General features: G+C 47.3%; 1 protein-coding gene across 1 annotated transcript in view; it reads left to right on the forward strand.

Moving 5' to 3' along the window:
• The window catches only part of Tmem273 (transmembrane protein 273), a 34,656-nt gene extending 22,961 nt beyond the window's left edge, over positions 1-11,695 (forward strand). The window contains exons 2-5 of the mRNA XM_048421284.3: positions 1,462-1,515; positions 2,365-2,496; positions 3,907-3,952; positions 10,534-11,695. Coding sequence (XP_048277241.3) covers positions 1,462-1,515; positions 2,365-2,496; positions 3,907-3,952; positions 10,534-10,558 — 257 coding nt within the window. The 3' untranslated portion in view covers positions 10,559-11,695. The remainder of the gene's footprint in view (positions 1-1,461; positions 1,516-2,364; positions 2,497-3,906; positions 3,953-10,533) is intronic.
• The last annotated feature ends 4,180 nt before the right edge of the window (positions 11,696-15,875 follow it).

The raw sequence follows: 15,875 nt of genomic DNA on the forward strand, positions 1-15,875 counted from the left end.
AGTCCTGACCATAACCGCCAGAATTATGAGGAATCCCTGTATGGTGGTCTTGCTTCATCGCCTCCATCAGTAATTTATTCATTCATCAGGTATTTGTTAATAATTCCTATATTTCAGATGCTGTGTCAAACACTGGACACTCCTGTGCAGACAGTGGGAGAACCCCAGGACACATTCTTCGCTGGTAACTAGCGAAGAAGCTACTAGCATGGTACCTGGTGCACAGAAGCAATTATGTAAATGTTGAGTTAGTACTGACTTGGTCACTTAGGTTGGGAAAGCACAGGGCCATCGAGGTACAGAAGGGGTAGCTCACTAGGTGTGGGGAGCCAGGGAAGAAATAACATAGAGTCAAGACCAAAACAGAGAGGGGAGGAGGAGGGACCAGACAGAGGGAGAGGCCCAATGGCAGAAGATGCCTGGGTAGACTGCAGGAGGTGATGAGAATGACCAGGATATAGGCTGGAATCTGCATAGGGGCCTTAGATCAGGAATAGTGTGCAGAGCCAACAGGACCCTATTCCTCAGTTGGGCTTAGGGGAAAGTTTGAACCCCTTAGCCAGGCCCTGAGACTCTGTGGCAGTCAGAAACCCACTGAGCTCTTGAGGGCGGTAGTCAGGGGGAAGCAGAAGGGGAATCAAGTCTGACAAACAACATCCCAGATGCCCTCTGTCCCCACCAGTGTGGGGCTTCTTTTTGCTATTTTTAGTGTGTGTGTGTGTGTGTGTGTGTGTGTGTGTGCATGTTTGTGTGTGTGTGTGCTGGGTATGTGTGTGTCTCTGTGTGTGTGCTGGCAGTGTGCACACATGTACTTGTGCATATTTATGTTAAGGCAGAGGAGGACATGACATGCGTTGCTCTATCACTTTTTGCCTATCTCCATGAGATAGACTGTCTTAGTGAGAATTCCATTGCTGTGAAGAGGCACCATGGCCACAGCAACTCTTATCAAGGAAAACATTTAACTGGGACTGGCTTACAGTTTCAGTGGTTTAGTTCATTGTCATCCTGGCAGTGCATGGCAGTGTGCAGGTAGATATGGTGCTGGAGGAGGAGCTGAGAGCTCTGTCTCTTGATCCTTGGGCAACAGGAAGTGAACTGTGTCACTGGGCATAGCTTGGGCACAGGAGATCTCAAAGACCACCCCCACAGTGACATAATTCCTCCAACAAGGCCACACCTACCAAAAGTGCCTCTCTGTTTGGGGCCCATTTTCTCTCAAACCACCACACAGGGTTTCTTAATAAACCTAGAGACATGTTGGTAACCAGTAAGACCCAATAACCATCCAGTCTGTGTCAACATGACAGGCACATGTGTGGCCATGCCTTCCCTCCCTTTTAAAATGTAGGTGCTGAGGATTGAACTTGGGTTCTCATGCTTGCGTAGAACACTTACACTGAATAATCACCCGGGCCCGGCTGTGGGTTTCTAACAAGGCTTGGTCTTCTTTTCTTGAAGGTGTTGGAGGAGCTCAAGTGCTGGCGACGGACAAGTCTGCTGGGACTGAGATTGGTAGGTGGCCCCCCTGCTTGTTTTGGTACAGAGTTGCGGTAAAGACCCTGTAAGGAATGCAGATAGATTCTGGTGTTCATTCTCGCTAGCCAACACACGTCTTGCCCACAGGCCCACTTAGTGACCAAAATAACTTTATCCCGGGGACACAAGCCATCAGGCCTCCTCTGTGCTGTCTGTCTCTGATCAGCAGCCTTAGCTTGTCCCAGGCCTTATTGTGTATCTATGGACTTACCACGCAGGTTCTGCCATTCTCTCTGGTCCTCACCTATTCATCGGCCCCCTTCCCACAGTGCCTGTCCTCCCTACGCTGAGGCTTGTTCTCACTAATAGGAGCAATGCACACATCACCTTCTCTACGAAGGCCCTAGGCCAGTCCAGACCACTTGTCACGGGGCATTAATGTGAGCCCTTTGCCCGACTTTCTCAGCAGATTCCAGGGTCCTCTAAGACAGTGCGGGACCTTCCCCATTAGCTTTCAGGTTCACCACACGGCAACAGTTCGCATGTCCTCGAAAGACGAGTCAATGAATGAATTAAGGGATAAGTGAAGTAGGACGGCAGGAAGCCAGAGGATTAAGCTGCCCACCACGAGAGCTCAAGGGGCCAGGTCCTGCTGGACTTGAATGACCCTTAAAGATGAGAACAGCTTTGAGAGCTGGAGAGACCAGGGAGGAGGCTCTGGGGCTGGGGAGGCGCTGGGGATGGACAGTGGAAAACAAGGCTAGCACAGCAGGCGGACACTGGAAGGTTAAGGGCCAGGAACATGAGCCTGGACTGTGTGGAAAGCCATGAAAGGCCCCTGGAGGTTGGCAGCTGAATTGAGTTCATTTCTTCTCTGTGCTTTAGATTTCAAATACGCCCTCATTGGTATGGCCTTAGGAGTAGCCATATCTGCAGGTTTCCTTGCCCTGAAGATCTGCGTGATCCGGAGACATTTGTCTGATAGTGAGTCTGCAGACCTGAAGAACACGCCCCAGGGTAAGGGACCCTTGACAAACGGAGCCTGCACCACTCTGTGAAAGAAAGGACTGTCTGTTGGTCCTTCGTGTTACTGTAAGGAAACATCAGAAGCAATCAACTTAAAGAGAGGAAAGGGTTTGGGGATTTTGGTCTATGCTCTATTGGTCTTCTTGGCCTCTGGTGGTACTACATACCATGAGTGTGTAGAGGAGGATGCTGATTCCTCTTGGAGAGAAGAAGTCAGGACTCTGCAATTCCTCTTAAAGATGTGCCCCTAAGGCCAAAGAGCTCCAAGTAGGTTCCACCTTTTAAAGGTTGTCCTCCTTCCCAATAGCACCAGGAACTGAGGAATAAGCCTTTAACATGGGCTTTTGGAGAACATTCTAGACCTAAGCTATAACAGATGGCGTCCTGTGAAGCAAACTCAAAAGCCCACAGCCCGGGAACTCCCACCAAGAACAAATGGGGCATCTCTGAGTCTGTTTTTTCCGCTGCATCCCTGCCTAATCCTCTGTCACTATGTAATTCTGTAGTCAGTTTGATATGCGGGGAAGTAAGCTATCTGGAGAAAGCTAGAAAGAGCTGAAGTTACTTCCAAATGGAACTTCTGTTTTCTTGTCCCCGGGATACGGTCAGATAAAATTGATCCCAGGAGGGCCTGAGGTGGTTCTGAGCTCAGCTGGTTGATGAGCGGGTCATACCCAGAACAGGGAAGAGTGGCTGCATGTGATCCGGATGTGGCTGGGCTTGAGTGAGTCTGTGAATGGCAGTGTGGCACACCCTGGTCTGTGTCAGGAAAGACCTCCCTGCAGGGTCTGGGCAGTTTCCTTGTGAGTTATATAGCAAAATACAATGCTCGTGTGCAGTTCTCTGTCTGGAAGACACCTACAAAGCACCTTGAAGATAGCAAAGATGATGGTGCAATTTTCTGTGGAAGACAAGGAGGAAGGGGGCTCCTTTCTCTTCTTGTACTGCATGACCTGTAGAGATACATGGGGAAGGTGGTGTGGGACATGAAGAAACTTCTGGAAATGGGCATCACTGGTTACAGGCACTGGCTCAGCTTTGATTTTCTTTCCTTAGCAATAAGAGTAAAATAAGCTGTCTCTTATCCCACAGTCCCTGGCCTCCATTCTGAGAACTCTAGCCACTTTGGGAGGTTCAGGCTGCAATTAGAGAGGGGATGTGGGCCTAGGGCAGTATGGGGAACCCTCAGTCATGCCTGTGTACCAGCCAAGGGGCTCAGGGACTGACCATGGATAGAGAAGTTCCAACAGCAGTAAGATGTGCCCTGAACCAGTTCCCAGTGAGTGGTCCACCCCAGAGCTCATCCACTGGGCTGAATTTGACACCCCACTCCCACAAGCATGCCAACTAGGCAAAGGAGCCATAGACTCTCCTTCCTAACACTCTATTCTATCTGTTTAGACCCCATGTTGCAGAAGAAGAGAAACCCCAGGAAGAGAAGCCCCAGGTAAGTTCACTGCAGACTAGTCAGGATGTATCATCCCTGGCCCCAACTCATCATAAAGGACAGAATGCATACTCCAAGTCCTGCCTGCTACTCTTCCTTTCTTTGAACCAGTAGGGGCCATGAGAATAGTGGCCACAGAACACAGTAGTCAAAGGGGCCCAGACTTGTGTTTGCACAGCTTGGCTTAGAATCTTCCCCAACACTCTTCGCACAGCTTGGCTTAGAGTCTTCCCCAACCCTCTGCTCAGAGCCATCCGTGCATGGTACTTAGAATAAAGTCGGCAGCTCCTCCGTGATCAGAGTCTGTCCCAGGTTAAATTCCCCCACTGGCATCCAGCAGCTTTGCATTTCTGCACGGAGCCCATGTCTTTTGGGTTGCCTGCCCTTTGCCCTCACTGTGTTCTAACAGAGACGCCCTTTGCTCAGGTAGGTGCCAGCCTTGCCCTTCATTTCCTTTCCACCTCTGCCTCAGCACTACCGTTTGATTTGAGATAGCCCTCTTTAAGTAGGACCCCTCCACACTGCCCTTCTCTTTCTTGTCTGTGTGTATGTGGATGTGTTCGTGTGTGCCAGGCTTGCGCTCATGCATGTGCACATGTGTAGATACCAGATGCTGATGTTGGGTATTTTCCTCAATCATTTTCCACCTTGTCTTTTGAGTTGAGGTGTCTTACTGAGCCCAGAGCTTGCTGATTTGGTTAGGCTGACTGGCAGCAAAGTGCAGGGATACCTGTGTGGCTCTCTCCCCAGTGCTGGGATACAGGCGTGTGCCCCGCTTTTGCATGGGTGTTGGATATCAAACAATTCTTCCTGCTTACTTCGAGAACTTACTGACAGCCATCTCCCCATCCCTGACTTTGTTTTTCTCTATGCCTATTTTCCATAGATGCATGATATATCACATGTCATTAAACTCTGGGCCTTTTTTTTTGTTTCTTTTCTTCCTAAAAATGTAACCTCATTGAGAGCAGGTCTGTCTTTTCATCGCTGTAGCTCCAGCAGGTAGCCCAGTGCCTAGAACAGAGCCTGAGCTGGGTCTGTGATGAATGAATGAATGGCCATGTGGCCATGAAACAGGTTCTGGGTGGCAAGAGAGAGAAGAAAAGTTCCCTCCAATGACAGGGGTAACAGGTGACAGCCATCTGAGAGCGGGTGCGGCAGGAAAGACCTATGTGACCTTGGCGGTGTGGAGGGGCTGCTCACTCAGTGGGAAGTGGATTGTGTCAGGGTGCAGGTAGGAAGCAAAAGGAGCCCACACAAACCCAGGAGCCCTGAGAAAGGAGGACCCCAGTAGGCTGTTTGGCTAGAGAGGGAGTCTTATGGTGAGAGCAGATGCTTTATTAGTCCATGGTCTGGGGAGGGAAGGTGTTGAGGAGGTTTTAACTTCCTGGGGTGTGAGAGCCTTGGGTTAAGGGAATGACCCTAAAACCTTGTCCTGAAACTTCCTGTCTAGCACAGAGGGAGAAGGGCGCTGGATGGTCACAGTCATCCTCTTGGGGCTAGGAGGAGGGCCTGTGCAGATGGTTGCCCCTCTGGAAGTCTCCCAGAGCTCGGACTCTCTTGGGACATCTGCTGAACCACAGCCCAGAGGCCGCAGAAAGAAGACAAAGTTGGAAAGTTCTTGGCTCTTTGAGGCACAGAGCTATAGGAGGAAAGAGGGTTGTAATAGCCGTTCAAAAAGGAACCTTCAAAAGTAGCCGCCAAGGGCAGTGAAGGAAGGGGAATGAATGACTGCCGCACAGGGAGGTGACCAAGTTCCCCAAGCTAACACGAGATGAAGTCTGGGGATCCTAGCCAACCTGAGACCCCAGGAAGCTGCTGAGCACAAGGAATCAGGGCTCGCATGCAACCTGGCCTCACCTCCCGCTCTGCACTAGACTTTTAGACAGCGTCTTCCTCTGCTCCAAAGCTTGTCCTAACAGGAAGGAAGGCTGGCATTGCCCTGGGGGCAGCTGTGGCACTTCCTCTTGCCAGGGTGGAAATGCTGGCACTAGTTAGAGACCTTGGACTTGGACAGCATTCCTTTAGGACTGTGGAGAGTTCTCAAGGGATGATCCTCCAGCCATACTAAAAGAAAAGCTGTGGTCATTTGCTCAATTAAAGCTGAGAGAACTGGGCTTTAGCCAAAGGAGAGTCTGGTTTTCCCACAACCCTTCCTTTTGACAGTGGCCAATCTATTAGCCAGTTTAGCTCATTTAATGAAAGCGAAATCCCGAACACTACTCTGTGTTAGCAGGCTTCAGTACGTTTGACGGTTGCCTTCTCATATGGCTTTGCGGAGGTCTGAGCATGGGAAAGCCTGCATATTTGGAGCAGATGCTGAGGGGCACGGTCTTGCAGTCCTGGGTTGAACCCTAAATTCATCAGCTGCCTGGGATGGCCACTCTAGGTCTGGAGTCATCTCTCATTTTCTCTTCTGTCAGATGCACAAATAGACACATATGCACCTATGTACACACATGCATACACAGACACACACAGAGACACATACATGGACATATAGACACACATGCACATAGGCACACACATACGTACCTAGTCACACACATACATATGCATACATACACACATGCATACATACACACACAGACACATACATGGACACAGACACACACACATAGATACATAGACACATGAATACACGTGCATACATACATACATACATACATACACACACAGAGTATCTCAGGTTCCTTTTGTACCACTCTCATCAAGAGTTACCCCTTAGCTCTTTCCTTGAGTTTCCTTCTGTTTTTATGGGGTTTGAGGTTTAGAAATCTGAATTTGGACACACTGTATTACACTCATGGCCACCAGCATGTCATTTTTCCTTAGGCTCTTTCCATGTATATGTGTAAAAGGCAAAGCCAACCCTCTGAAGGTCTCCAGAGCTTCCCGTCTGTGTTTCTGTCTTGCTTCCTCTGTCGTGGAGAGCCCGTTTCTCTACCTGTTTTTTACTCTTTTGCTCGATTCCAGTCATCACACACGATGCTACCTGAATCCCAGCAGTGTCCTGACACAGCCTGACCAGTAAACAGGAAGACATCTCTTCAGCGCTTTTTGCCTATAGAGTTTTGCTTTTCATGTGTGTAGAGCTAGAACAATATGTTCAATTTAAATAGTAATTTTCTCTGTGTGATTATTGCTGACATTTAATATAGAATTAAGGATACTGGTCTCATGACCTAGGGTAGCTTAATGTTTAATTAAAACCCTTAGTTTATTTTTGAACAGGTAAAACAGGATCAAAGCCAAAGATGAGACTGTTCAACATGAACGCAGAGAATTTGTTCTCTCCAGACTGTTGCTATGTCTCTGTTTGAGGCTGCCATCTCAGCGGCTCCTAGCTGACTAAACCCCTACCCTTGACTCTTCCACAAAAATGTATTAAATTTTGAGCATTTACATATAATCAGTTTTAATTTTCTATTCACTCATGATATTTTATGATATTTATATATCAGGATATATTTTTATATCTATTCAGATATATTTTGTGGCATTTTAAGGTTCTTTGTTTAATTCGCTAGTATTCATTTTGGTGTGCGAGGTGAGCTATTGATACAATTTGGTCTTTTACACAAATAACCTCATTAAAAGCATTGGTTAAGTATAGTTGGTGCACGCCTTTAATCCCAGTGCTGGCAGGGTTGCCAGTTAGAGTCCAGCCTGAACTAGATAGTGAGTCCCTGTCTTAGAAATGGATGAATGGTCTGGAGATATGGTTCAACAGGTAAGTGCTGGTTGCCCTTCCAGATGACCTGAGGTCAGTTGCCAGCACCCATGTCTGGTGGTTCACAACTGCCTGCAACTCTATAACTCAAGCTTCAAGATGATCTGTTGCACTTTTCTGACCCCCAAACACACATGTGTGTTTACATACACATATATACACCACCCACAAAATAAATCTTAAAAAAGAGCAAACCAGAAGACAAATGGAAGTGTTGGTCCCACCCTCTATTTCCATCATCTGATTTGCTCTTGGTTGCCATGCATGTGTGGATGTTTCTGGATTTGGCTACCTGTGGTCAGTAATGGGCAGGTACCACACTGTGTTTCCAGATGTGCTTTGCCATCTGTCAGGCTGGCTCTCTCCACCCCAGAAAACCCACACTACCCTTACTCCTCAGGGAAACATTTGCTAGTTTAGTTCTGGCAGCTTTAGGCAAAACTTTTCAGTCAACTTTAGAATTTTATTATAAAAACAAATGTCTTGGTATTTCATTGGGGATATATTATTTTTATACATTAGATTGGAGCTGATTAATTTCATTGTAACATTAGCCAGAAATCCATGGGAAAAGTCTATTTTATTTTTGATTAGCAAATGTGTTAATCACAACTATTAGTGGATTTAAGTATGCTGCCTCAGTCCGGGCATCTAACATTCAAGCCCAGTTTTGCTCTATCCTAACCTTTAGTACTCAGTTGTCTGTGTTCAGGTTGACATTTTTCACACCAATTTTTTGTGTTCAAGAACACGTGACAGCTTTCTGTGTCTCGCCCACTTTACTCAACACCATGCCCTCCAGCTCTGTTCACGTTTCTGCACACCACAGGTTCTCTTTGTTCTTTATGACTGCATTCTCTGTGGATATACATACCATGTCTTGTTGTAAAGACACTTCACATATCTGTTCTTATGTGTTTCAACGAAAGCCCTCGGGCTTTATTTATAAGATTTTTACCTTTCTTGTAAGTTTATTCCTAAGTATTTTAAATACCTTGTATGTTTACGGTCTTTCATGTTACTTCGCTGACCTTGTCATTGAGTATATATTACACTAGATGTCCTCATAGATGCTTGGGTCATTTGACTTATTTTTTTCTTTGGTCCCTTTGAGTTTCCATGGCACCCCCTCATCTGTCCAAACTCATCCCTTCTTTCCCAGCTTTTATGACATTAATTGTTGTTCCCTCTTCTCTGATACATCTTAAATTGTCACTGTTATGTGATAGGAGCCACGGAGAACTACATGCCTTGTTCCTGATCTCGGTGGGAAACCCACTCAGCATCCACTGAACAGCAAGCTGGGATTAGAGAGGGCTGTTGGGGAAGGACTTTACCCATGACATTTACTGGGCCAGTCCTTCATCAGTGAGACATTCTGACAAAATCTAAGACCCATTCCTATTTTCAAAACTCAATAATAAATGTTTCAAGGCTCTCCTTGGCTCACCAGACACAGAAGCACATGTTGATTTTATTTATCTATTTATTTTTCCTTTTCTTACTGACCTACATGTGATTTTTTTGGAGAACATGGTAAAATATTTTAGCCTAACAATCACTCTGATTGTATCGTGTCCAGATTTTGTTGTTGTTGTTCTTTCTTTTCAAGCTATCACATGGCTGGGCAGTCTGATTCCGCTACTTACCCAGCCAGCTTGTGTTGTTCTCTTGTCTGCTTAGCCTGCCTTTTACTGCAGTCTGTGCCTGGCTCCTAGGAGGCTGTTGACACTCACACATTCGTCTAGTCATGACTCCCGTGTCCTGGTCCAGGAGGCCCTTTCCCTAGCTCAGGGCTACCATGTCAAGGAGGCTGTTCTCCTTGTCTACTTGGGTCATCAATATCTTAAGCACTTTTGCTGAGTAGGCCCAGACACTGAAAATCCTCTCCTCAACCCTGAATGGGCCTTTTAGCTTGCGGCTGATTAATATCAACAGATGGAGTGAACTCTGGGCTCAGCCTCTGACTGTCTAGACAAGGTCCTACAGACTCTGTGTTCTTCTGAACCATTATCTGCTTTAGGGAGACACAGTAGCATTAGACAGCATTGGATGCCTCTCTTAGATTTCCTTCTCAATTGCCCCTACTTCCTTCATTAGATCTTTCTTTTTTAATGGTTTAATTAGTGTATATTAGTTTTACAAACTAATGGGTTTCTTCCTGACAGATCACCCCCACCCCACTCTCCGTCCTAGGCTGTTTTCTAGCTTGGTGGTGAGGACCACAGCTAAAAGCAGTACGGGGAGGAAAGGGTTCATTTCAACTTACAGCTTACAGGGCATCACAGAGGGAGGTCAGGAGTTTGTGTCAGGACCTGATTTGGTGCCTTCATTTTTTTCGTTGTTGTTGCTTTCCTGTTTTGGAAAAAAATTCATGGGCAGTGCCTTCCCCCCTGTCTCAGTTGGTGCAAAAGCAAACAACTCGTGATGTGGAGCTGAGGGCACTGTCTTTAATTGCATTCCTGTAGGCCTCCCTGCCTTGCTCCTCTCAGCCTCTGCTGAGATCTAAACACCGTCTTCATATACAGTGACGTTTCCCCCAAATCGCCCGATCAATCCCAAGGAATGAGTCCCCGGGCACTTTCTGATTCACCCTGAGGAATACTGGTATGCCGAACACTGTATTGACATGAGTGAAGTCTTGTGGCCTTGGGTCCAGCCGGCAGAAACGACCTCATCAGCATGGACCACGGGCATCCTTCTGTGTCATTCGAGGAGAGGCCCCATGGTGCTGACACCTGCCGCTGAGCTCCTCACACCTGCTCACTGTGCTGCCAGCAGGTAAAACCAACCCCAAGGCCACCTTCACTCTAACAGCGAGGTTTCCAATGTTTCTTTCCCTTTCTAGAGATGCCCAGGTGATCGAGCTGTGAGTGGCCAACTGCATCACGAGAGGCTTTAGGTGTTTTGGGTCTGAACACCGGAGGCTGGTGATGGATCATTACGTGGTCAGGTACTAAAAGGACTACAATCAGCAGCCCCTCTGTCCTGAGGGACGATATCACCCCTGTTCTGCAGGAGTGTCCGTACAGGGGGAGAACATGACTCAGCAGCAGGGGACAAGGAAACCCCAAATCCATAGTTCCCAGCCTACGTGCTTGTGCGGGAGCTGTGCAAGCTTGTACAACAGCATTGTGTCCACATCATGGAGAACCACCCCACACGGATCGCGGAAATGGGAACCAAGCCGAGACAGTTTCCTCAGCACCACAGGATTATAACCCTTCGGACTCAGGCCTCGCAGTCTTAGCAGCCAGGAGACTCCCACTTCTAAGACAAACCATGTAGCCTTCAGGGGAACACGGAACTGCTAAGCCAGTGTCCCAGGCTATCAGTGAAAGGCTGACCTTGTAAGGGAGGAGAGGACAAGCCAGGCCAGAGGAAGAGAAGAAAATCAACAGCCCTGAGAAAGGCCTTGGAGCTGAAGCGCTGCAAATGAATGAGGGTGTGGTCAAGAGCAAGCTGGCCTGGTGCCCCACAGAGAGCACAAGAACGCAGGCTGGCATTGTGGCCCTCACAGCGTGGTTTTATGGTGCTTGTTACAGAGTACACAGGGCTCGCAGGAAAGGCCTCCGGAAACAAACCCTGGTCATGCTTCTCTTCCCAGTACAAGATCGTGACACGGGCTCTGTGAACATTCCCATGCTGCAATCATTTCTGGTTTGGGAGACTCTGCTTTTCCATTCTTTGAGAAGACAGGTGACCGTGTGGACGGGGTCTGCTCAAATGGGGTTCCCTCCATCATGCTATGCTGGAAGACGAGCTAGCTTTTCAGAACCAAGGACTGCGTTATGATAATGTCTGAAGTCCCAGGGCGTCATTTGTCTGACTTGACAACAGGGCTACTCATTAGCAGCTTTTGCTAACTGATCACCTCAAGCAGTTACAAGCTACTCATAAGCAATCTTCCGTGTTTGCGATAGAACAAATCATCGTGTACGGGAGCTGGTAATTGATTTGCTTCTTTTAGCAACATTTTAATTAAAACATCTGGTTTCTGAATGGCAGAATCACTTGTGAGCGAAGGTGAATGGCTTTGGATTCTCGGTCCTTGTTTCATGTTTTCCACACACGCCATGAGGTTCTCCCCACCACTGCACCTCGTGACATGTTTTCCAAACATGGGTTTGCTCTGTCTCCTTGCCCCACATAGAATTTAGCAAACAGAAGCACAGTCATGTAACACTCGATTATGGGGAAACTCTAAGGAAGACACCATTCCATGCTTCCAACCTTGGGTGGGCACCGCACAGCGTATGAGGCAGATTAAGACAGCTGTAAGGTCGTTAGATGATGCGGCCTTATGGTACACTGTCACACATGCAGGCCATTCTTAACTGAAGTGCCATTGCACTGTTCTTATCTGACCAGCAGCATGTCCCCAGGTGGCAAAGGACCCATGTCATGGACAGGGAACCATTGGCCATGATACCTCTCTGGCTTTCTCCATAAACCCCAATTTAAAGGCTTCCGTCTGGAAGTTCTAGCTTTAACGGGAAACTCTCAGGCCCTTCTTGAGAGTAGCTTCCAGAGATGCGACTCTAAAGGACAATACCTCTTGTCCCCTTCTCAGGAGCAGCTTCCAGGGAGGATGGTAGCTCTTGGAGGTATTGGGGACAACCACAATGAGTCACTGTGCTGGGTGCAGTGTCTTGGATGGGGCATTCAGATGGTTGTCTCATCCCCCCAGTTGGGGACATTGTAGCAGAGGCCATGGGTGAGGTAAACCTTACTTTCCTGGCCTTGGAGACCATGGAGCTCCCAAAGCACATGTATATCCCTGATATCTCCCCACAGGATGGAGAGCACCACACTTAAAGATCAGGGACAAGTGATGCTCAGTCTCGCTGTGGTGTGGAACGTGTAGGACTTGGTACCTGGAGGAAAAGAAGAGAAGGTGAGAGAAGTCAGCAAGTTAAAAATTAGCCATATATAATCTATTGAGAGGTTAAAAATATTGAGATTTAATTCCTAAATAAGCTCAAGACATAAAAAGAAATGTGCACGTACATGTATGTTTTCCACTGTGTACTAAGAGCCCACACAGGTGACACAGGAAGTGTGTGAGTGTTGTAGGTTCTGCTGTAAACCCCCTCGCGGCATCAAAGGCTAGAACAGCGGCACAGAGACAAGTTACATGGGCGAGGTGGAAGCGTCAGGTTGATTTCCAAATCAGTCGGTGCCCTTCTACCTCCTTGCCTCCTCCGAGCAGGGTGATAATATAGCTGGGGTTGGAATGAGGGAGCAGTGTTGATGAGGATGGATAGGTTGGGGGAGAATGGAAAAGAGGAAAAAAAAAGGAAGACGGACCCACTCCTAGAGTCAGCAGCCACTGGCGTGGGCTAGACCTTGCCTAGCTCAGAAAGGTCTGCAGCTGAGTCCTGGATTCTTAGGCCAATGCTTCGGAGCCCAGCATGGGGGCTGGCTGCATTTGGACAAAGTGAACCTCACACTTCCCACAGGGTTTCTGTAAGAGCTCTGTGGAGGTTGTGTCTGGTAATGAGAGTTAAAAATATGTGGGATTTTTATTCTGGAATATGCTCAGAGATCCCTGAGAAGGCCCAGCAAGAAGGGGAGAGAGGAGAAGCGGGCTGGAGGAGATGACGAAGGCGGTGGGATTGCTAAGACAGAGGGATGCTGAGCCCAGCAGAGGCACGGCATAAACAGAGAAGTGGCCGGTGAGGGCAAGTCTGAATGAGGGGTTGCCTGGGCTGCTCAGACACCAGCCTGAGAACTGATTCTTTTCCTCCTGGGCAATTTGTCATAACCTCAGACTTCTCATACTAATTAACCAACCTTCAAAAATAGCCTTTTTCAGGAGAATATTGCTATCTGATGACAAGCAAGTGGCTCATCTCCAGGCTGTGAAAGCAGAGCACAGGATCCCAGCCTCCCCTGTCAGTGGATCATGAGTTCAAGTGCTCATGGTCCTGAGTTTCTGCCAACGTTCTCCCTCCCTCCCTCTCTCTCTCTGCGTGTAAAACCCTTATCACTGCTGCATGTGAAACCCTTATCACTGCTGCATGTGAAACCCTTATCACTGCTGCGTGTGAAACCCTGATCATGGCTGGGTGTGAAACACTGATCACTGCTGGGTGTGAAATACTGATCACTGCTGCATGTGAAACCCTGATCACTGTTGTGTGTGAAACTCTGATCATTGCTGCGTGTGAAATCCTAATCACTTCTGTGTGTGAAACCCTGATCACTTGCTGCGTGTGAAACACTGAATGTGTCAAAGTGTGTAAATGATCTACACATAAGCCTTCTCTAGACATTGTGGGAAAGACACAAAAGACAAGCAGACAGAGGAACCTCAGGAAAGTAGGTAGAAAGCGTCACTATAGAAGCGTGAGGGGGTACTGTTGGAGAATTTTGGGAGGGGGACAGAGAGAAACCACCAACACAGTAGCCTCCCACCCATCAAAGAAGAGTTCAGGGGATCATGTACCCTGGTATGCACAAATTACAAATGTAAAGACCAAAATGTAAAGGTCAGGAAAGTCAGGTGTCTGGAGCTGAGACTTCAGGGAAGCCCTTGCTCACACAAGGTCCTGTCATCGTGGCCTATTTGGCTGTCTCTATTCCTGTGAACCTGGTTTTGTTCACAAATATATTAAGCGGCTAGCAATGAAAGTTCAGAGAAGTGAAGGGGAGATCCAGAAGGCTAACGTGTTTGGGAAGTGTTCTAGAAGAGAACAATTAGAACCAAGAAAGAATAAGAGAGAGTCAGGACTGAGGAGGTGGCTCAGAGCGTTAACCGTTTGCTGTGAAATATTGAGGAACAGAGTTCAAATTCCAGAATGTGCATAAAAAGTCAGTCTTTGCTGTGCGGGTTTGGTTACATACAGCCCTGTCATCCCTGTGCTGGGGGAGAACTCAGGAGGGTGGCTGGGGTTTTTTGTCTGCCAGAATGGCTCTAGGTTTAGTGACAAAACCCATCTTAGGGGAATAGGACACATTATGTCCTCTTGTGGCCTCTGCATACACACATGTATCACACATGCGCACGCACACATACACACACACACATACACACACACAAGAATCAACCTTTGCAGAGTTGCAGAGGACAGGAAGTGGTGATGTCACCCTACTTCTCTCACTGGCTGAAGCGAATGAAGACAGAGGAGCAGTATGTTCAAAATGTTTAAACCCAGAGCATCTACGGAGACAGAAAACTATCAAAACCCCAGAGCAACCCACAGCAAGACAGCAAGCTATGAGTAGAGTGGGAAGGCAGAGTCAGATGAGCAACGAGGACCTTACAGCACGAGCAACAGAGATTTCACACCATGCAGCTCAGCTCTTACTGTGCAGACTGCCTGCCATGAAAGCAGATGAATTTTTTTTTTAAAGACATTTCTCCTCTATACATCAGGCTGGCCTGGAATTCATTCTGTAGCTCAGGCTGGCTTTGAAGTTGTGATGACCTTCCTGCCTCAGTCTCAGAGTTGGAATTATAGATGTAACACACACAGCTGAAATTTTCAGAGGTGTGTATGAGCAAGGGAATGGTGGTGAGAGAGGAAGCCAGTAGAATTAACACTCACCAGTAGGCATCTGGACACAGCAATACCAAACCCATTCATTGAGGGTCCTGTGATCTCAGCGTGGGAGCTGATACCAGGCCAACAAGGGGAGGAGGAAGAGCTGATATCAGGAGCAGAAGCAGACTGTTGTTGGGGCACACTATGGAGGGCTGATTGATGCTCACCTGACTGACAGCAAGATATAGTACTGAGTTTGTGTGGCACCAATTGAAAATGCTAAGAACGAAAGGAGAGTGCACAGGATACTTACAAACTTCAGTCCAGAAAAGGTGGGGAGACAGGAGGGAAAGCAGGAGGAGCAGACACAATGAACTTTGCCATCAAAAGGAAGTGGAAGTGGATGCAGTGGTGCATGCCTGAAATCCTAGAACTCAGGAGGGAGAGGCAGGAGAATCAGGAGACCAGGAACATCCTCAGCTACATGGTGACTTGAAAGTTAGCTCGGTCTATGTAAGATCTTGTCTCACAAATTAAAACAAACAAGAAATTAGGTGTAAATTGATTAAATTTATAAATTAACCTACAAAACATTTACTTTTAATTTTAAATTAAGAAACATGTTATTTTCTAGGAGCACAACTAAAATTAAAATTATATAAAAATTAGTGTGATTGCAAATAAGAAAATGAAACTTAGC

This window comes from Myodes glareolus, chromosome 5 (assembly GCF_982192425.1).
Source record: "Myodes glareolus chromosome 5, mMyoGla1.1, whole genome shotgun sequence".
Taxonomy (NCBI): Eukaryota; Metazoa; Chordata; class Mammalia; order Rodentia; family Cricetidae; genus Myodes; species Myodes glareolus.